General features: G+C 38.5%; 1 protein-coding gene across 5 annotated transcripts in view; it reads right to left on the reverse strand.

Moving 5' to 3' along the window:
- The window catches only part of CCDC122 (coiled-coil domain containing 122), a 76,203-nt gene extending 56,510 nt beyond the window's left edge, over positions 1-19,693 (reverse strand). For 2 of the 5 annotated variants that reach the window (XM_070048768.2, XM_089303640.1), the window contains exons 1-2: positions 19,519-19,693; positions 14,274-14,389 (exon numbers count right to left, since the gene is read on the reverse strand). In XM_070048768.2, the coding sequence (XP_069904869.1) occupies positions 14,274-14,389; positions 19,519-19,564 (162 nt within the window). In that variant the 5' untranslated portion in view covers positions 19,565-19,693. The remainder of the gene's footprint in view (positions 1-14,273; positions 14,390-19,518) is intronic. The other 3 variants (XM_089303641.1, XM_008260003.5, XM_089303639.1) reach the window with 2 other exon arrangements.
- Positions 19,694-23,951: the final 4,258 nt, after the last annotated feature.

Below are 23,951 nucleotides of genomic sequence, written 5' to 3' on the forward strand. Positions count from 1 at the left end.
CCTTCTTCGACGGCCCCTTCTTTCCACTGGGGTCTCACTCACAGAGATCCTTCATGTAGAACATTTTTTGCCACAGAGTCTTGGTTTTCCATGCCTGACATGCTCTCATGGGCTTTCCAGCCAGACCAGAATGCCTTAAGGACTGATTCTGAGGCCAGAGTGCTGTTTAGGGTATTTGTCATTCTATGAGTTGCTGTGTGGTCTGCTTCCCATGTTGGATCATTCTCTCCTTTTTAATTCTATATGTTGTTATTAGCAGACACTGGGCCTTATTTATGTAATCCCTTTGGCACTTAATCCTCTTTATATGATCAATTACACACTTAATATGATCATTTTAACATGTAAAATGGTATTTTTCCTCTTCTTTCTCTATATAATCCTTGGGTTCATCTCATCCATATTCACATCTTGAGCTACATGTCTGCTGACAATTCACAGAATGTAAGTGGCTGCTGTGTTCTACATTCAGCTTATAATGGCCATCGCACATTCATCCTGTCCCCAGATCAGGCTAATCTTTCCCCTTTGGTTGGCCTATTCTCTCTTGTATCAGTTATCTATTTCCAGAATCACAAAATCTCAGTGAAATAATATGATAAGTATTTATTGGGATAGGTGTTTTGCCTAGCAGTTAAGATGCTAGTTAGGATGCTCATGTACCATATCAGAGTACCCAAGTTCAATTCCTTACTCCAGCTTCTGACTCCAGCATCCTGCCAATGCAGACTGTGGGCAGTAATGGTGATGGCTCAGGTAATTTGCTTCCTACCAGTGGGAGACCTGGTTTGAATTATAGGCTTCTAGCTTTAGTAACAGCCCAGCCCTGGCCATTCTTCCTCTATCTATCTGTCTTTCAAATAAATAAATAAATAAAAATTGAAAAAATAAGTGTTTCTTGCTGACATGACTATAAGAAGCTAGGGGTTGGCCACGGAACTTGAGTGATCTTGGTTGGATTTCTGTTTAAATGCCTTGGATTGGCTGATTCAAAAGTAATTTAGGTTAGTATTACCTGGGCTGACTGGGGTGTCTTGGCTTTGCTAAACTTATATCTTTCCTTCCAATAGTTTACCCAGGCCTGTCCTTTTCATCATGACAGCAGATGCCCAAGAGTGGAAGCTCAATTACCTAAGAGCTTTTTAATGCCTTTGCTTGAATCACATCTGCTAACTCCTCAGATAGTCACATGCTCAAACTCAAGAGTCAAGGGGTGGAATTGTGCCCACTTATTACACATCAAATATGTTGCTTCCTAGGCCTTCTGATCTCAAAAAACGGTATGATTTTCCACGTGGATACTTGAAAGCCTATAAGTCATTCTTGATTCTTCTCTATTCCATAGCCCCTTTCCCCTCTACAATCTATTTACCAGCACCCAGAAAATCTTAATGATTGGGCCTCTAAGATAAAAATTCCAAATTCATTTCTAACCAACCTTTGTAGGATAAGCTAACTTCTAACTCATCACCCTCTTTTCATTTCTCCCACCTTTCTACCTTTCTGCCTGATAGGCTCCCTCTATCTAAGTAGGAATACTGCTTCTCTGCTTAAGATCCTCCAGTGGATTCCCTCTGAATTGAAAAATGATAACATTTAAAAGCCTCAAAGTGGCTTATAAGGCCATATACACTGTGGCAGCTATCTACCTTACCATCCTTCTCATACTGTTCTCCCCTCTTCCAGCTTCCTTTCTGTTTACTAAATATGCCTATTTCCTTCCAATTAAGGGTATTTGTAATTGTTGATCCCTCTAGCTTAAAATTTTCTACCCATAGCTACTATCTTTTAGGTCTTTGTCTTTCCTAATTTAGCTAAAGCTTAATTATAATACTAAGTATTATTCCTGAATTATAATACTACAGTATTATTCCTTAGTCTTCCCTGAAACAAAACATAAATTAGCGAATACCCTCCTCCCTAAGTTACTCTCCATGCATTACCCTATTCTGTTTTCTCTGTAACATATTAATCTATTTATGTTATATTCTTTTTATATCTTTACTGCTTGCATCCCCTATTCAAAGTATGACTGTGTGAAATTTGCCTGTCTTTACCATCATCATCTTCTCAGTGCTTAAAACAGAACCTTACACCAAGTAGGCACTCAATATTTATTAAATGAGTGAATGAATGATGAACATAGACTTGTCAGGAAAGGGACATTTGCCCTGCCAGCTATGTCAGGCTACCAAGTCTATTATTAATCAATATAGGGAGAGATGATATTTATACCAGTTTTTTCATCATTTTGTTTCTTCATTGGGCTGACATAATGGGCTCTTAGCTTTGCTTCTTGGCCTCAGTATCCTTCTACTTCAATCCATGTCTACGATTATACTAGAATTATATTTTTTTCTTCTAATTATCCTTCTCCAAATTTGTCATCTTCCTATTCTCTTCTCCTTTTTGCTTTCTTCTTTCACTTCTCTTGTTTGCAGCTTTATTAAGGCAAAACTGATGTAAAATTCACATGTTCAAACTTTATAATTTGGTGAGTTTTGACATATACTCATGAGATCATAATCACAATTAATATCCATTGTCCATAAGTTTCCTCCAGATGTTTGCAATCCCTCCCTCCTTGTTCACCTATTTATAGCAATCAACTGATTTCATTTCCATCAGCAATGACTAGCTTGATTTTCAAGAATTTTATATAAATAGAGTCATATGAGGATATTTCAAAATCTTCATGGAAAATAGAATTGAGAGGTTTATTTGATGCAAAAATATTTGAAATCTTGGCAGGTTTCTTCATATACAAATTTTCTGTGAACCTTTTGAAGTTCCCTTGTACAGTGCTTGTACATATTTAGTTTTAGTCTTAATTTTTCAGTCAACATATCTATTTTGAGATTTATCCATGGCAATGTGTATATCAATAGGTCTTCTCGTTTATTGCTGAATAGTATTCTACCATATCAGTATGCCATATTTTTTCAGCCACTCATCTAGTTGTCAGACATTTAGATTGTTTCCCATTTTATGATTATACACATGTATTTGTCTTGAGTAAATGCACAGAAGTTAAATGGCTAGCCTATATGGTAGGGATAGGTGTAACTTTCTCAGAAACTACTAACTGTTTTCCTAAGTGATTATATATCATTTACATTCCATTTAACAGGTTCTGTGAGATTCAGGCCTATCATATCCATACTCACATGTGATATGGCTTGTCATCTTTTTTTTTTTTGACAGGCAGAGTTAGACAGTGAGAGAGAGAGACAGAGAGAAAGGTCTTCCTTTCTGTTGGTTCACCCCCCAAAATGGCTGCTACGGCCGGCACACTGCACCGATCCAAAGCCAGAACAGCTTCCTCCTGGTCTCCATGCGGGTGCAGGGCTCAAGCACTTGGGCCATCCTCCACTGCCTTCCTGGGCCACAGCAGAGAGCTGGACTGTAAGAGGAGCAACCGAGACTAGAATCCGCGGTGCCGGCGCCTCAGGTGGAAGATTAGCCAAGTGAGCCGCGGTGTCAGCCAAATGGCTTGTCATTTTAAATGCAGTCACTCTGGTGGGTTAGGAATATATATTCTCAGTATAAATACAAGTACACTGTTAGATGTACTTTCAATTATTTTCTCCCAGTCTGTGACAACTCAAAGGGCCACCACAGCAAAGATATCTTGCCTTAATTTTCATAACAATATATTTTAAAGAGAAAATTAAAATAAAATTTTGATAAACCCATTTCTAAGTATTTTTCTATCCTGTTAAATATATAACTTTTAAAAAATATTTACTTATTTGAGAAGCAGAATTATTAGAGAGAGAGGGTGAGACAGAGAGAGAGGTCTTCTATCCACTGCTTCACTCCCAATGGCCAGAGCTGAGCCATCTGAAGCTAGGAGCATGGAGCTTCTTCCAGGTCTCCCACGTGGGTGCAGGGGCCCAAGCACTTGGGCCATCTTCTACTGCTTTCCCAGGTCATTAGCAGAGTGCTGGATTGGAAGAGCAGCAGCTAGGATATGAATGGGTGCCCACATAGTATGCTGGCACCTCAAGAGAAGGCTTAACCTACTTACTATGCCACAGAGCTGGCCCTGTGTTAAATGTATAATTACAAAACCCAACATCACTATGCTTTTCTGTTTTTTGTAGCTATTTTGTAATTTTAAGTTTTATATCTAGGCCTATGACTCATTTTTAGTTTTTGTATATGTATATATGAGGTGCAATTTGAGGGATGAATTTTCTTCCTTCCTTTCTTGTTTCTTTCCTCCCTCTTTCCCTCCCTCCTTCCCTTCCTTTCCATTAGGAATCTAATTATTCCTCTACCACTTGGTGAAAAGATTATCCTTCTCCAATGAACATGGTATAGCACATTTTCACAAATCAATGGTATGTATGAGGCTATTTTAGGATATTTCATTTAGCTTCATGGACCTACATGTCTATCTTTAGGTAGTATCATGTTGTCCTGATTACAGTATTCTGTAACATAGTAAAATCAGGCAGTATGGTACCATAGAAAAATATTTAGTCTTTGTTCCTGGCTCCTGGCACAGAGCTCCTAAAACCCCTGGAGTTTTAACATAAGGTTGATAGTAACATTTTTATTTTAATTAGATGATTTGGGTGGGTCCGTGGATAGGTTTTGAATAGGGGCTGGTTGTCAGAAAGATCAAGCCTTCATTTGAAGCTTATAACTTTCAGCCCTATCCTCCCTAACCTCTTGGAAAAGGAGAGTGGCTGAAGACTGAGTTAATAAAGAATCATGCCTATGTGATAAAACCTTTATAAAAATCCTTAAATAGATTCACAGAGCTTCTGCATTGCACACTTTGAGATACTGGGCGAGTGGTATGCTTAGAACATGAAAGTTCTGTGGATATCTCCTCCCCTATACCTTGCCTTATGTGTCTCTTCTATGTGGCTCTTCCTGAATTGTATCCTTCACAATAAACTGGTAATAGTGAATTAAAGGCTTTCCTGAGTTCTATGAGTCATTCTAGTACATTATCAAACATCGAGCAGGAGATATGTGGGTACCCCTGATTTATAGTTAGCAGAAATATCAGAAGCCTGGACTTGTGATTGACATCTGAATTGGGAGAAGTCTTGTGTAATGCAGTCCTTCAACTTTAGGATCTGATGCAAACTCTAGGTAGAGAATGTCAGAAATGAACTGAACTGTTGGGATTCTAGTTGGTGTCTAGAGATTCTGAAAATGGTTGTTAGTGTCAGACAACATCACAGGTAGTATAAGACTTTTTTTTTTTGGACAGGCAGAGTGGACAGTGAGAGAGAGAGAGACAGAGAGAAAGAGTCTTCCTTTTGCCATTGGTTCACCCTCCAATGGCCGACGTGGCTGGCATGCTGCGGCCGGCGCATCGCGCTGATCAGAAGGCAGGAGCCAGGTGCTTATCCTGGTCTCCCATGGGGTGCAGGGCCCAAGCACTTGGGCCATCCTCCACTGCACTCCCGGGCCATAGCAGAGAGCTGGCCTGGAAGAGGGGCAACCGGGACAGAATCCAGTGCCCTGACCAGGACTAGAACCCTGTGTGCCGGCGCCGCAGGCAGAGGATTAGCCTATTGAGCCGCAGCACCAGCCAAGACTTTCAACATTGTTCTTCAAAATCATTTTGGCTATTCTAGATCTTTTGCATTTCTATATGATGCTTAGAATCAGCTTGTCAATTTCTCCAAGAAAAAAAAAAGACTGCTAGAATTTTGATGAGATTGTTTTTAATTTATAAATTAAAATAGGGAGAACTGACATATTAACAATACTGAGTCTTCAGATATATGAAAATGGTATACAACTCTATTTATGTAGGTCTTCTTCAATTTTTATTTTCAATGTTTTACAGATCTTGTAACTCTTTTGTCAAATTTACCTATAAGTATTGCAGCATTTTGATGCTACTTCTGTTGCTTTTTAATTGTAAGTCCTGATTGTTTTTTGCCAATATATAGAATTTGTATATTAATCTTGTATTTTTGTATACTAATCTTGAATCCTGCAACTTTTCTAAATTCACTGATTGATCCTAATAGCTTTTGTAGGTTCCTTGAGATGTTCTAAAATAACAATGTTATCTATAAACAAAAACATTTTTTCCCTTCCCAATTTGGATGTGTTTTATTTTCTTTTCTTATATGATCGCACTGGCATGAACCACCAGTACCATTCTGAATAGAAGTGAGATCATATATCTGCCTCATTCATAATTTTTAGGTAAAAAACAAGCTGTCTTTCACCATTAGGTATGCAGTTGGCTACGGGATTTATGTGATGCTTTTTTTTGACAGGCAGAGTGGACAGGGAGAGAGACAGAGAGAAAGGAGACAGAGAGAAAGGTCTTCCTTTGCCGTTGGTTCACCCTCCAATGGCCGACGTGGCTGGCATGCTGCAGCCGGCGCACCACGCTGATCCAAAGGCAGGAGCCAGGTGCTTCTCCTGGTCTCCCATGGGGTGCAGGGCCCAAGCACTTGGGCCATCCTCCACTGCACTCCCTGGCCATGGCAGAGAGCTGGCCTGGAAGAGGGACAACCGGGACAGAATCCAGCGCCCCGACTGGGACTAGAACCTGGGGTGCCGGCGCCGCTAGGCAGAGGATTAGCCTGTTGAGCCGCAGTGCTGACCCCTTATGTGATGCTTTTTAAAGAAGATTTATTTTATTTATTTGAAGGGCAGAGTTAAAGTGAAAGAGAGGAAGAGTTCGGCGCCGTGGTTCACTAGGCTAATCCTCCGCCTTGCGGCGCCAGCACACCAGGTTCTAGTCCCGGTCAGGGCACCAGATTCTGTCCTGGTGCCCCTCTTCCAGGCCAGCTCTCTGCTGTGGCCCGGGAGTGCAGTGGAGGATGGCCCAGGTGCTTGAGCCCTACACCTCATGGGAGACCAGGGTAAGTACCTGGCTCCTGCCATCAGATCAGCGCAGTGCGCGGGCCGCAGCGCGCTGGCCATGGCGGCCACTGGAGGGTGAACCAACGGCAAAGGAAGACCTTTCTCTCTGTCTCTCTCACTGTCTACTCTGCCTGTCAAATAAATAAAAGAAAGAAAGAAAGAAAGAAAGAAAGAAAGAAAGAAAGAAAGAGAGAGAAAGAAAGAGAGGAAGAGACAGAAAGATACATCTTCCATCTGCTGGTTTACTCCCCAAATGGGTGCAATGTTTGAAGTTGAACCAGGCCAAAGCCAAGAGCCAGGAGCTTCATGTGGGTCTCCCACATGGGTGCAGGGGTTCAATCACTTGGGCCATCTTCCACTTTCCCAGGCACATTAGCAGGGAGCTGGATCAAAAGTGGAGCACCCTGGACTCAAACTGGCACCCATATGGGATGCTGGCATCCCAAGTAGTAGCTTTACTTGCTATGCCACAATGCTGGCCTCAGATGTTTTTTCTTAAATGGAAGAATTTTCTATTCCTAACATTTGAGAGTTTTTGTCATGAATGGATGCTAGATTAGAACAAGTGCTTTTTTTGGATCTAGAATTCCCTGTTTAAAATAGAATTATTTGTGCCTTTCTTAAACCCCATCAAAGAGTATCCATCACCTTTAGGGTAAAGTCCAAGTCTGTTATCATGGCCCATATTTCCCATTTCTGCCCAAAACATATTCTGATCCACATTACCACCTACCAAACTACCTATATTTCTATGAATGTGCCAGTGCTATTTATGCCTCTGTGAATTTTATCAGGTTGTTTTTATTTGGGGTATCCTCCTCCTCCCCCTCTAACCTTTAAACCTGTCCCATATGTCCCAATCATTTAGGTGAACTCTAGCTAGTCTTTAAACTTATCAGAAACATCACTTCTTCTTTGATAATTTCTTCTTCTGTGAAATATGTTGTATTCATACCTCTGTTACTGACACTGCTACCCTGCATGCAATTGTTTCTTTGCCTCACTCTTCATTAGATCTTAGTAATTTAAGAATAAGGACTTAAGGGAAGCCTTCAATATAATATATGAAAACTCAGAAGTTTTACAAAAAAATATTTATAGAAACCTCAGACATTATTATTTTTGTATTATAGTCTACTTATTAATTTCTACACTTGTGTAGCAATGCAAGTATTTGTAAGATCTTCATATTACCGTATATAATTATTGTCATCACATGTCTGCTGATATATTAATACTTAAGGTCAATGTCAAAATCAGGCCCTATACTATTACCAGGCCCATCAAGGATACCTTACATGTATTTATTTATAAGTTAATTCATTTAATCCTCATGAAAGCCTCATGCAAGGCCTATTATTCACTACATTTTACAAATGAGAAAACAGAAGCACAATTTCAATCACAGAGCAAAAAGTAGTAAATCTGGCCTTTGGAATTAAGGTTCAGTTATAGAGTCAATTTTCATTTCTATGAAATATTTGATAACCTATACAAATTACAAGTAAAATACTGCTTTTAGTCAGATTCACAGAGTATAGTTATATCTAATTATGCTATATTCAAAAACCACATATGATTCCCATATTCCCTGTATTGGAATTATAAATAACTAATGCAAAGGAGCATAGAGGGAGGCACTTGAAATGTTCACCAACAACTAGTAACTTTAGAAGTCACACCTACAAAAACATTGGCTTTGAACTTATCCTTCTTTCAAGCTTGTATTTTAGGAAAAACTAACAAATAGAAATGAATTTAAAATAATTTTATGTGATTATGTTGAGTTTATTTGCTTATACTACAGTTGCAATGACATTTTTGAAACTTGTACTGGAGCATAAATGTATAATAAAATTGTGGCCACTCGTCCGGCCCTGCAAAAGATACTTAAAGATGTGCTACACTCAGAAACACAGAAACACGGCCATCAATATGAAAGAAGGGAAAGGAAGAACACCTACCGGTAAAAGAGCATGGGAAGCTCAAAGCATATACTAGAAAATATTTCCGGGAAAATGGCAGGGCAAAGTCACTACGTATCAATAGTCACATTGAACATTAATGGTCTGAATTCTTCAGTTAAAAGACACCGTTTGGCTGACTGGCTCACAGAACACAACCCAACTATTTGTTGCCTACAAGAAACACATCTCTCTAACAAAGAGGCATGCAGACTGAAAGTGAAAGGTTGGAAAAAGATATTCCATGCCAACAGAAACCAAAAAAAAGCAGGTGTAGCCATATTAATATCAGAAAAAATAAACTTTACCACAAAAACTGTTAAGAGAGACAAAGAGGCACACTATATAATGATTAAGGGTTCAATTCAACAGGAAGATGTAACTATTATAAATGTATATGCACCTAATTACAGGGCACCGGTCTATTTAAAAGAGATGTTAAGGGACTTAAAGGGAGATTTAGATTCCAATACAATAGTACTGGGGGACTTCAATACTCCACTCTCAGAAATAGACAGATCATCCGGACAGAAGATCAACAAGGAAACAGCAGATTTAATTGACACTATTGCCCAAATGGATCTAACAGATATCTACAGAACTTTCAACCCTACATCTACAGACTTCACATTCTTCTCAGCAGTGCATGGAACCTTCTCTAGGATTGATCACATACTAGGCCATAAAGCAAGTCTCAGCAAATTTAAAAGAATTAGAATCATACCATGCAGCTTCTCAGACCACAGCGGAATGAAGCTGGAAATTAGCAACTCAGGAAACCCCAGAAAGTATGCAAACACATGGAGACTGAACAACATGCTCCTGAATGAACACTGGGTCATTCAAGAAATCAAAAGAGAAATCAAAAACTTTCTGGAAGTAAATGAAGACAACAACACAACATATCAAAACTTATGGGATACAGCAAAAGCAGTGTTAAGAGGCAAATTTATAGCAATAGGTGCCTATATCAAGAAATTGGAAAGGCACCAAATAAATGAGCTTTCAGCGCACCTCAAGGACCTAGAAAAACTGCAGCAAACCAAACCCAAATCTAGTAGGAGAAGAGAAATAATTAAAACCAGAGAAGAAATTAACAGGATTGAATCCAAAAAAACATTACAAAAAATCAGCCAAGCGAGAAGCTGGTTTTTTGAAAAAATAAACAAAATTGACACCCCATTGGCCCAACTAACTAAAAAATGAAAAGACCCAAATCAATAAAATCAGAGATGAAAAAGGAAACATAACAACAGACACCACAGAAATAAAAAGAATCATCAGAAATTACTACAAGGACCTGTATGCCAGCAAACAGGAAAACCTATCAGAAATGGATAGATTCCTGGACACATGCAATCTACCAAAATTGAACCATGAAGACATAGAAAACCTAAATAGACCCATAACTGAAACAGAAATTGAAACAGTAATAAAGGCCCTCCCAACAAAGAAAAGCCCAGGACCAGATGGATTCACTGCTGAATTCTACCAGACATTTAAAGAAGAACTAACTCCAATTCTTCTCAAACTATTCAGAACAATAAAAAAGAGGGAATCCTCCCAAATTCTTTCTATGAAGCCAGCATCACCTTAATCCGTAAGCCAGAGAAAGATGCAGCACTGAAAGAAAATTACAGACCAATATCCCTGATGAACATAGACGCAAAAATCCTCAATAAAATTCTGGCCAATAGAGTACAACAACACATCAGGAAAATCATCCACCCAGACCAAGTGGGATTCATCCCTGGTATGCAGGGATGGTTCAACATTTGCAAATCAATCAATGTGATTCACCACATTAACAGACTGCAAAAGTAAAACCATATGATTATCTCAATTGATGCAGAGAAAGCATTTGATAAAATTCAACACCCTTTCATGATGAAAACTCTAAGCAAACTGGGTATAGAAGGAACATTCCTCAATATAATCAAAGCAATTTATAAAAAACACACAGCCAGCATCCTATTGAATGGGGAAAAGTTGGAAGCATTTCCACTGAAATCTGGCACCAGGCAGGGATGCCCACTCTCACCACTGCTATTTAACATAGTTCTGGAAGTTTTAGCCAGAGCCATCAGACAAGAAAAAGAAATCAAAGGAATACAAATCAAGAAGGAAGAAGTCAAACTATCCCTCTTTGCAGACGATATGATTCTGTACTTAGAGGATCCAAAGAACTCTACTAAGAACTATTGGAACTCATAGAGGAGTTTGGCAAAGTGGCAGGATATAAAATCAATGCACAAAAATCAACAGCCTTTGTATACACAAGCAATGCCATGACTGAGAAAGAACTGCTAAGATCAATCCCATTCACAATAGCTACAAAAACAATCAAATACCTTGGAATAAACTTAACCAAGGACGTTAAAGATCTCTACGATGAAAATTACAAAATCTTAAAGAAAGAAATAGAAGAGGATACCAAAAAATGGAAAAATCTTCCATGCTCATGGATTGGAAGAATCAACATCATCAAAATGTCCATTCTCCCAAAAGCAATTTATAGATTCAATGCAATCCCAATCAAGATACCAAAGACCTTCTTCTCAGATCTAGAAAAAATGATGCTGAAATTCATATGGAGGCACAAGAGACCTCGAATAGCTAAAGCAATCTTGTACAACAAAAACAAAGCTGGAGGCATCACAATACCAGATTTCAGGACATACTACAGGGCAGTTGTAATCAAAACAGCATGGTACTGGTACAGAAACAGATGGATAGACCAATGGAACAGAATTGAAACACCAGAAATCAATCCAAACATCTACAGCCAACTTATATTTGATCAAGGATCTAAAACTAATTCCTGGAGCAAGGACAGTCTATTCAATAAATGGTGCTGGGAAAACTGGATTTCCACGTGCAGAAGCATGAAGCAAGACCCCTACCTTACACCTTACACAAAAATTCACTCAACGTGGATTAAAGACCTAAATCTACGTCCTGACACCATTAAGTTATTAGAGAACATTGGAGAAACCCTTCAAGATATTGGCACAGGCAAAGAATTTCTGGAAAAGACCCGGGAGGCACAGGCAGTCAAAGCCAAAATCAACTATTGGGATTGCATCAAATTGAGAAGTTTCTGTACTGCAAAAGAAACAGTCAGGAGAGTGAAGAGACAACCGACAGAATGGGAAAAAATATTTGCAAACTATGCAACAGATAAAGGGTTAATAACCAGAATCTACAAAGAGATCAAGAAACTCCACAACCCACTTAAGAGATGGGCCAAGGACTTCAATAGACATTTTTCAAAAGAGGAAATCCAAATGGCCAACAGGCACATGAAAAAATGTTCAAGGTCACTAGCAATCAGGGAAATGCAAATCAAAAGCACAATGAGGTTTCACCTCACCCCGGTTAGAATGGCTCACATACAGAAATCTACCAACAACAGATGCTGGCGAGGATGTGGGAAAAAAGGGACACTAACCCACTGTTGGTGGGAATGCAAACTGGTCAAGCCACTATGGAAATCAGTCTGGAGATTCCTCAGAAACCTGAAGATAACCCTACCGTTCGACCCAGCCATCCCACTCCTTGGAATTTACCCAAAGGAGTTTAAATTGACAAACAAAAAAGCAGTCTGCACCCTAATGTTTATTGCAGCACAATTCACAATAGCCAAGACCTGGAACCAACCTAAATGCCCATCAACGGTAGACTGGATAAAGAAATTATGGGATATGTATTCTTTAGAATACTATACCGCAGTAAGAAACAACGAAATCCAGGCATTTGCAACAAAATGGAGGAATCTGGAACACATCATGCTGAGTGAAGTAAGCCAGTCCCAAAGGGACAAATACCATATGTTCGCCCTGATCGGTGACAACTGACTGAGCACCAAAGGGGAAACCTGTTTAAGTGAAATGGACACTATGAGAAATGGTGACTTGATCAGCATAGCCCTGACTGTTAATGGACAACTTAATACATTATCCCTCTTAGTAGTTTTTTTGTCTGTTCTACTTAATATGACTGGTTTAATTCTGTAATTATCACACAGTTATTCTTAAGTGTTGAAAATTAACTGAAATGTGATCCCTGTTAAACATAAGAGTGGGAATAAGAGAGGGAAGAGATGTATAATTTGGGGCATGCTCGGGCTGACTTGCCCCAATTGGTAGAGTTGGAAACATACCAGGGGATTCCAGTTCAATCCCATCAAGGTGGCATGTGCCAATGCCATCTCACTATTCCAAGTCATCAATTTCAGTTCACAATTGATCATAATGAAAGGACTAAGAGTCAAAGGGAGCACATAAACAAGTCTAGTACCTGCTAACACTAACCGATAGAATAAATAAAGGGGAGAGTGGTCCAACATGGGAAGTGAGATACTCAGCAGACTCATAGAATGGCGGATGTCCTAAATAGCACTCTGGCCTCAGAATCAGCCCTAAAGGCACTCAGATCTGGCTGAAAAGCCCATGAGAGTATTTCAGGCATGGAAAGCCAAGACACTCTGGCAAAAAGATCTCTGTGAGTGAGATCCCAGTGGAAAGAACAGGTCTTCAAAGAGGGAGGTACCTTTCTCTGAAGGGAGGAGAGAACCTCCACTTTGACTATGACCGTGTCTAAACAAGATAAGAGTCGGAGAACTCAAGGGGCTTCCATAGCCTTGGAAACTCATAACTGGTGCATAGGGAGATTACTGATGCCATAAACAGGAGTGTCAATTGGTAAAGTCAACAACAGGAGTCACTGTGCACTTACTCCTCATGTAGGATCTCTGTCCTTAATGTGCTGTACATTGAGGCTTAATGCTATAACGAGTACTCAAACAGTATATTTCACTTTGTGTTTCTATGGGGGTGCAAACGATTGAAATCTTTACTTAATGTGCACTAAACTGATCTCTGTAAAAAAAAAAAAAAGAAAAAAAAGAAATTATCAATTCCCAACTTGACTCTCACTGGGATTAAACATGACAATAGGTCTGATCTGATTTCATCATCATTTAAAAAAAATCATCTATTATTTTTCACTTTATGTTTCTGTGTGGGAGCAAACTGTTGAAATCCTTACTTAAGGTATACTAAGCTGATCTTCTGTATATTAAGATAATCGAAAATGAATCTTGATGTGAATGGAAGAGGAGAGGGAGTGGGAAAGGGGAGGGTTGTGGGTGGGAGGGACGGTATGGGGGGGGGCGAAGCCATTGTAACCCATGAGTCGTACTTTGGAAATTTATATTTAATAAATAAAAGATAAAAAAAAAGAAACTTGTACTGGAGCATAAATGTATAATAAAATTAGATACTAATATAAAATTTACTTAAGGAGAATAGAAAAATTGAGAGTAAATATGAATTTGAAATTGACTTCCAATAGTAAATATCCTAAATGACTTTCTAATTTATTGAATTCTAAATAGCTCACAAATTTAATAACATTTTGAAGTAAAGGCATTAAAAAGACTATATAAGTTACCTGCAAATTAAACAGCATTTTTTTGCTTTTCTCTATTTCTGAGGTTTGTGATTGTTGTTGTTTTTCAACTTGCTCTACCACATAAGTCAATGAAGATGTGTCTTGCTTACCCATATCTAGGCAAAAGAAAAAGTCCATAATATAAATTTAAATGCAGACATTTTAAGAAAGTTTTATTTCTTTACTCAAAATCGTGAAAAATAAGATTTGTTTCTCATAAATAAACTAATGTAGGACTGGCAATCTTCCCGCTCTAACTATGAACAAAACCAAGATCAAAGACAATAATAACAGGCCTACATCATTGTCATACCTATTCTTTTATGGAGTAGTATAAATATTTTGATTGTCCTACTTTTTTTCCAGAGCCTTTGCACATATACTATAATTACACACTACCATAACAACTGTATAGAAATTATAGTTGATACATTTTCTTTATAGGTCTATATTTTCAAGTTGTTTTACCTTTTTAAAATGCTGTCTATGTATCTTTCTAGCAAAATTTAACTGCTCCCCTCTATCTTTAATTTGCTATCAATTTTAACACAATTATCCTATCATATTACTTTTTTCTTGTTTCTTCTGATCTCTTAATTATTTCTCTTAAGACTGCTTCAAGAGAGACACCAAGATGACAGAAAAAGGAGGGAGTTTACTGCTCTAGTCTAGGGGAAGATAGTTTTAAAAACATAGAGAGAGTGCAGTCCTAGAGAAGAGCTAGGGAAAAAACGGCAGAGGAAACTCCATGCAAATTAGAGGGACACTGTGGATCTAGGTGGAGGGTGTGGACACGTCCAACTCAGGGCTCCAACAGCTGAGAGCCTCAGCACCAGCTATGGAGAGTGAGGTGAGAGCAGACTAACTGCCCAAGCCACTGGCAACAGAGATTCAGGAAGAGCCTGGTGTTAGTCTAGCTTGGAACCCTGTGGGGGACAGTGTACCTGCCAACCTAGAGTGAAAAAAATAGGGGCGTGCTTCTCTCTCCCAGACTACTGGGCACCAGTGTTTTGTAACTAGCCTAGAGCAGGTGGGCATCATTTTGGACATACGTTACAGCTGCACCAGCTCGTGTCAGTGTGCCTAGCAACCAACTGAGGAGAGATGCCTGAGGTCTGAGAGAATTGACAGGAGGCTGGGTACTTGTAAGTGTGAGAGCCTTGGGGACTGGGACTGAGAAAATACTGTGGCTAAATGTGAGGGCACATGGTGTAGCTGGGTCTTTGGGCAGTCACTTGAGCAGCTCCACACGCTTGGGGCTCCCTGGCTCCCTGATTCCCTGGTGAGAGTCTTTGCTGCAGGATCCAAGCTCACACGGAGGACTGCATGGATCTGTTGTATGGTTCCTGTAGCAGCACGGATGAATATTGTGCCCACTGGGGCTAGCATCCAGACATTGGTCTCCTTTAAGGAGAGGAGGTGAGCATGAGACTATTCCAACAGAGCTGAACAAACCTCCACTCTGATTAAAAAAAGAGAGAGGGAGAAGACTTAGCATGCCCAATTTGGAAGTCACCTTGGACACTTCCCTCATCCTAGAGCACTGAGCACAGGCCCCTGGCCACATCCAGCACATGCCTCAGGGTGTTCACTGAAAGAGCAGACACTCATTAATCCACAGAGGCATAGTCCAAAGATAAAAGCTATCACAGAGAAAAAAAAATTAACCAACATTTATCTCTACAAATACCTAAAAATAAATGCAGCAATTCAAGAAAAAAGAATCAGGAAGACAACATGATGCCCCCAAAGGAACACAACAACACTTCAACACTACAATGTGAAAATGAAGAGATTGAAGAAATGCCATAAACTGAATTTAAAAAAATTGATGGTAGGATTACTTAGAAGTAATCAGAACAAATCCACAAACTAAAGAAGTCTGTACATTACATAAAAGAAAATTTTTCTCATGAAATTGAGATTTTAAAGAGAAATCAAAATGAAAATATTGGAAATGAAAAATTCAGTAGAACAAATAAAAAATGTAGTGGAAAGCCTTAACAACAGGATTGGTGAGGGAAAAGAAAGAATATCTTGAGTTAGAAGTCAAGTCTCTGGAAATTTTACAGTCAAACAAACAAACAAAAATAAATAAAAAACTATAAAACACTGTTGGAGATCTATGGAATGCTATCAAAAAAACCAACACATGGGTCTTAGGAGTTCCTGAGGGCATGGAAAGAAAGAATGGATTAGAAGGCCTTTTTAGCAAAATAATTACAGAAAATTTCCCTAATTTGGAGAAAGAAAGGGATGTCCAAGTGCAGGAAGCACATAGAATTCCTAATAAACATGACCAGAAAAGATTTTCACCATACACATTGTAGTCAAACTTTCCACAGTAAAACATAAAGAAAAGATTGTAAAATGTGCATGAGAAAAATGCCAGATTACTTTCAGAGGATCTCCAATTAGACTCACAGCTGACTTCTCATCAGAAACCCTATATGCTAGGAGAGAATGGAGAGATATATTCCAGGTCTTAAGAGAAAAAAAGTGTCAACCTAGAATACTATGCCCTGCAAAGCTCTCATTTATGAATGAAAGTGAAATAAAGACCTTCCTTAATAAACATAAATTAAAAGAATTTGTCACCATCTATTCAGCCTTACAAAAGATGCTTAAGAATATGCTACAAACAGAAACACAGAAACATTGTCATCACTATGAAATAAAGTGAAGGCACAAAATCTCCCAGTAAAAGTACAAAGGAAATCCAAAGTAAACAATAGGAATATTTATGGAAAAATGGCAGGGCCAAGTTGTTAGTTATCAATCATCATCTTGAATGTAAATGGCCTCAATTCTCCAGTTAAAAGATACAGACTGACTGAATGGAAAACAAAACAAAACAAACCCATACGCTTGCTGCCTACAAGAAACACATCATGCCAACAAAGATGCACACAGACTGAAAGTGAAAGGATGGAAGACATTCAATGCTATCAGAAACCAAAAAAGAGCTGGGATAGCCATCCTAATAGCAGACAAAGTAGACTTAACACAAAAACTGTTAAAAGAGATAAAGAAGGGCACTATGCAATGATTAAGCAATCAGTTCAACAGGAAGATGTCACTATAATAAATGTATACACACCTAATTACAAGGTGCCTGGCTATTTAATAGAAATGTTAATGTATCTAAAGGGAGACATAGACTCCCATACATTAGTAATGGGGGACTTCAATACCCCACTTTCAGCAATAGACAGATCAACCAGACAAAAAATCATTGAGGAAACAACAGTTACTCAGCACTATAGACCAAATGAACATAATGGATATCTACAGAATTTTTCATCATACGTTGCAGAATATACATTCTTCTCACAAGTGCATGGAACTTTCTCTATTATAGACTACAGTTCAGGTGGTAAGTCCTTTAGGATAATTTTAACTGTGGGTCATTTTCTGATTATTGTTGTTGGGAATCCTTAAATCTTAGCAAGAACCACCAATATTAAATGCCAAAAGTTTATTTAACTTGAAAGAAAGTTGGAGCAATTTCTGTGTTTGAAAAAGGTGAAATAAAAATAATGATCAAGCCGGCGCTGTGGTGTAGCAGGTTAATGCCCTGGCCTGAAGTGCTGGCACCCCATATGGACGCTGGTTCCAGTCCTGGCTGCTCCACTTCCAATCCAGCTCTTTGCTATGGCCTGGGATAGCAGTAGAAGATGGCCCAAGTCCTTGGGCCCCTGCACCCACGTGGGAGACCAGGAGGAGGCTCCAGGCCCCTGGCTTCAGATCAGCGCAGTTCTGGCTGTTGTGGCCAATTGAGGAGTGAACCATCGGATAGAAAACCTCTCTCTCTCTCTCTCTGCCTCTCCTCTCTATGTGTAACTGTCTCTCAAGTAAAAAAATAAATAAATCTTTAAAAAAATGATCAAGAGCAAAGCTTTGTGTGCTTAGTGTGGGGAGCAACTCGGACTAGACTAAGTTACTGGAATTAAGACTTATTCTATGCATCTGCTCTCCCACAATATGGTGCTGGGAGAGGAGGAAACAGCTTCTACGCAGCTGCTTCTTGCCAACTTGAGTGATGACCTCCAGGAGCTGATCCTGCTCCTGATTGGAGGAGAGCAGCGTACTCGGTGTGTGGGCAGCTGAGTTGGGATTGGTGGAAGAGGACTATAAAGGAGGAGAGAGACAACATGCACCAGGAACATCTAAGGGGAACATCTATCTGAAGGAACACCTGTGCAGCCCCCGAGAGAGCCGGCCGGTGGTGTGCCGCTCCCCTGCGGAAGTGGGGAAAGTGGTTAGGGGGAACCGCCCTTCCACGGAGGTGGAAGGGTCGGTAGCCAACCCGGGGAGAACCAGCAGCAAACCCGGGGAGGGCCGAGCAGACAAAAGAACAGCGCAGGGTCCTGTGTCGTTCCTCCATGAAGAGGGGGAGCGACACTTAGAACGAAAAACTGGACCATTACTGATCTGCCATGTTTCAGAAGCTACCATGTATATATTTTTCAGTGTTAATAATCAAGATAATTGTGACCATTTTGTTGCATTTATGGATTTTTGGTTAAAGGTTTTGGTTGTGTAAAAAGTGTTATTTTGAATCTGAAGAGCAGAGAACTTTTTATACTTTTCCCATTTAATTTTTAAGTTTCTGAAAATAATATTGTAAATTTAAAACATTAGCCATTTATTAGTGAATAATGTATATATTCCCATTCCAAGAAATATAATAAATAAATGAAGTTGAAATAAATTCTTCAAAGTTTACAAAACAAAAGCAAGTCTCAGCAAATTAAAAAAAATCAAAATACCATACATCTTCTCTGACCTCAATGGAATGAAGCTGGAAGTCAACAACTCAATAATCTCTAGAACATATGCAAACATATGAAGACTGAACAACATGCTCCTGAATGAATGAACACTGGGTCGTTGAAAAAAATCAAAAGAGAAATCAAAAAACTGTTGAGGAACAGTTTTTTTTATACTATTTATTAAATTCTTTACTTAGTATAGAGTTAATCTTATGTTTATAAACTTAATTGAAAATAGATCTTAGTAAAAAATAAGAATGAGAGGGCAGAAGAAGAAAGAGTAGGAGTAAGGTGGAAGGGTGGGTACAGTGAGAAGAACCACTATCACTATGTTCCTCAAGTTGTATTTATGTAATGCATGAAGTTTATATACCTTAAATAAAAGGTTTCTGGGGAAAAATAAATAAATAATGAGCAACAATAAAATATTTATTGATTGCCTGTTTTTTAAAAAAAGATTGCTCCATTACCTTCTGTAAGAACTGTTTGGCTCGTCCTTTCTTTGTCGCTTGACATTCTCTGAGTCTATAATCTCCTCTTTCCCCTTCGTCAGTTAACCGTTTTTTTTTTTTTCCTACAAAATAATGTATATTAATACTCTTTCATTTTCTTTTTTTCACATTAAATATAGGTAATATAGAAAGCTAAATTAATTGTCAAATATGTCACAGGAATGGCAATGACATTTCACCATTAGTGCAAAAGATTAAAATACAATGGTCAGAGATTTTAGAAGGAAACTAAAACTGTATTTGAATCTATACCCCTATAGACCTTAGTCTTCAAAAGAAGCCTCTCAGATCACCCCTCCCCAATCATGAATACTCATTATACATCTTGGTAAATCATTTACTGTTATTCTCCCCAACCTCTTTATATCATTCCATTATGACTTCTAAACCTAATGGTCCATCTTCAGCTAAATGGCCTACATCTTCAACCTCTTCAGTAAAATCTCACTTAACCTTTTTGCTTTGACTAAAATTCAAAGACACTGCTTACTCATCCTCATGCCACTAAGTCTGGAGGTGAGCCATTTTTCCTGTTCTCCAAGACTATTATTCCCCTCCTCTAAAATTGTCTGGTTTCTTTGAAGTTCATGCCATCATACATGGCTATTTTACCTTTCCTTATTACCAACTAGCCTCTAGATGTCCCCTCTTCATTCCTAGACAATTGTATATGGCCTACTGTTTCTGTATAGTTACTCTTCTATTTCTTTGAGATCTCAACATCACATAGATGATATATCTAATACTTTGACTTCTCAGTTATTTGGTGTCTTCTTGTCCATTCTCCATAGCCACCTCCAGATAATATTTGTACCTTATCCATAATCTCAGAATCAAACTACCTTATAATTTTCTAGCTAATTCCACCTAGTATTTTGACTATAAGGATTTAGTCACATCAAGTCTTTCAATCCACTGACATTTCTGTCTTTATATGATCCCCCAGGTCCTCATGCATCCATCTCTCCTTACCTGGAATTTGTACATACCTTCTATTCATTATGGCTCTTTCCCTGTCCTACTTCCCTGGAAAAAATCTCCAACCAGTTGCTTCATTTACACTCAATTAGCTGAATGTGTGTAAAGAAAGACATACAACTGCACTGTTGTCTCACTTTAAATTCAAGGTCATTTATGTAAAGTTGATCCTTGATCCTAGGCCCTTAGAATTTGCCATTCATACTTGATTATTTCTTTCATTTTCCTCTATCTTCAAACCTCCAATATCTCTTTTCCTTTTTCTTCCAATTGATAACATAACTACTTATTTAACTGAGATGGGGGGGCAAGAAACAGGTTGGGAAATAACCCAATCACCAGTTTTTCTACACTTGAACTATACACTAGTATATCCTTTTCTCACAATGAATAAATTGTCCCTGCTCCTATCAAAGGACAATTTTTCTACTCCTTTCTCACCTATTCAAGGACATTTCTTAAGTTAATGTCCCCTCAACAGAATTTCTCTTTACTTGGTCAAACATATGATATTGAATGGCCCATCATAAATCAACAACCACTAGTGCCACCCTTGCTTGTTACTATATCCACCTTCAGGTATTTACCAACTTCTTCCCACTTCCTTAGTCATGCTATGCTTGTTCTCTCCTATAATTCTGGAACTCCCTAGAATCAATCATTCATTATTTAACCTTTAAAGTCCTTATCAAAGTGTCTATGACCTGCTTATTGCTACATTCATGGAAAAGTTCAATCTTCAGTTTACTTGATCTACTAGTATCATTTGACACCATTTGATCATGACCACCTTTTATGAAACACCATACTTCACGGTTTCTTTTGCTGACCGTTCCTCATCTTTTTTATTCATGTTTCAGTGTCTTAAAGCTCATTTCTCAAATTTCTTTCTTTTCTATACTCATTCCACAAGTGATGTTATTCAGGTTCTAAATCTTTATATTCCATGTATAGGCTGACACACCTAAATTTATATTCCATCCTAAACAACTTTCTTAAAACAGTAGACCCAGATGACATTGCCAATATCTTCACATGGATTTCTAAAAGGCTTTTTGACTAACATATTTCAGCTTGAACTCTGTTTCCCCTTGTCTATACACCTTCATTACCACTAAGGTAATGCCTTCAAAGCCTCCTCTATCTCAGTAAATTATAATAGTTAATCTTTCTCACTGTTCAGGCCAAGAACCTGGATTCATTAGTAGAGAGGTCTCTAAAGAGTATGGGACCCAGAATAATTGAACTGGAATTGCCTAAGACATTCATAAAGGAGAGTCCATTGCTGATGTTTCAGAGGCCTTTTTAAAAATCCTTAAAGATACTCCATAAGTAGGTGGCTGAAGATTGTAACCCTGATTGTCCCACCCAAGACACAAGCCAGAATCTTTGAAAATATTTTTAATGGTTACATAAAAATTGTACATAATTACAAGGTGCTGTTTGATGATTAGATTATATGTGTGTATGTATATATATATAGTGTAATTTCAAATCACAGTAAACATATCTATCTCCAAATATTTATAATTTCCTCATGGTAAAAATATTTAAAATCCTTCTAGCCTTTTTTCCTTGTAAAAATATACAGTGCATTGTTACCTATAGTCACCCTTCTGTGCAAGAGAATACAGTAACTTTCTCCTATCTAGCTATAATTTAGAAAGTTAATCAAACTTTCCCTCTTCCTATTTTTCCTACTCTCTAGTAGCTACCACTATACTTTCAACTTCCATGCAATCTGACTTCATAGATTGTACATGTGAATGAAATTATGCAGCACTTGTCTTTCTGTGCTTGGCTTATTTCATTTAACACATGATCTCAAGTCTCATCCAGGTTTTTGGAAATGACAAGAATTTATCCTTTTTTATGGCTGAATAGTATTTCATTGTGTATATGTACCATGTTTTCTTTATCCATTCACCAGTGGATGGGCACTTGGGTTGTTTCTATTTCTTGGCTACTGTAAATAATGTCACAATAAACATTGGAGTGCAGATTTTTCTTCAACAGACTGGTTTAATTTCCTTTGGATACACTCATATACTCTGTAGTGGGAATGTAACAGCAAATTATGATGACATTGTACTGAGTCTCTCTTAGGATGCTAATGACTGGCCACCTGTCAGCCTAACTGGTGTCACTTTCCAGCCTCAAAGTGTTATCACAAACCTTACTGATAGTCAAAATGCTCAGCAAGATGCCTAAGATATATTCCTAAAGATCAGTAAAGAAATGCTGTAGCACAAGTTCCAACCTTCAGCTCCTCATATGTAAAAGGGTCAAACTTTGCCTCTTCAACTGTTGTGTGTGAGATAAGCATTGTTGCTGAAATCACCTGCTACCTTGGTCTAGAATTCCATATGTAAGTTGCTCTAATACACTCTTATTTTCAGATGGAGCATCCTCCTTTATTTTTTCTTCTCAGGATTTCTGCTAAGTTTGGGGGTACATTACTTGTTTGGCCCCTTCCAACAGTGGGACTGCTGGACCATATTGTAGTTATATTTTTAATTTTTGGGGGAGCTGTGCCAATCCGAAGCCAGGAGCCAGGTGCTTCCTCCTGGTCTCCAGTGCGGGTGCAGGGCCCAAGGACTTGGGCCATCCTCCACTGCACTCCCGGGCCACAGCAGAGAGCTGGACTGGAAGAGGAGCAACCGGGACAGAATCGGTGCCCCAACCGGGACTAGAAACCGGGGTGCAGGCGCTACAGGCGGATTAGCCTAGTGAGCCATGGCTCCGGCCCCCTTTTCTTGACATCCTCAACAGAACTTGTTATCTGCTTTTAATAAGTCAATCTAACTGTAGTGAGTTGGTACCTCATTATGACTTTGATTTGTATTTCCCTGATTAGTGATAGAGGGTATTTTTATCATATACATGTTGGCCATTTGTGTGTCTTCTTTTGAAAAATATCTCTTTAGGTCTGTTTGATTGGATTTTCCTTTTATATTTTTTCTTCTTTGCTATTGAGTTGAGTTCCATTATATTCTGGTTATTAACCCCTTGTCAGATTTATAGCTTGCAAATATTTTCTCTCATTCTGTGGGCTCTCTTCTAACTTTGCTGATTTTTTCCTTTGTTGTGTAGAGCTATTTGGTTTGATGAAATATCATTGGTCTATTTTTTGCTTTTGTTTTGAGTGCTTTGGAGGGCTTATCTTGCCCATATCAATATCCTGAAGCATTTTTACTATTTCCTCTAAGTAATCTCAGTTTCAGGCCTGACATTTAGGCTTATAATCCATTTGTGTTGATTTTTGTACATGGGTAGAGATTGGTGTGATGAGGGTTAGTGTCATTTTTTTGCATTTGGATATCCCATTTTCCCAGATCTCTTTATTAAAAAGATGTTCTTTCTTCAAGGCATATTCTTAGCACTGTTGTCAAAGATCAACTAGCTGTAGATGT

This window comes from Oryctolagus cuniculus, chromosome 9, assembly GCF_051225735.1.
Source record: "Oryctolagus cuniculus isolate XC-2025 breed Fujian yellow rabbit chromosome 9, ASM5122573v1, whole genome shotgun sequence".
Classification (NCBI taxonomy): domain Eukaryota; kingdom Metazoa; phylum Chordata; class Mammalia; order Lagomorpha; family Leporidae; genus Oryctolagus; species Oryctolagus cuniculus.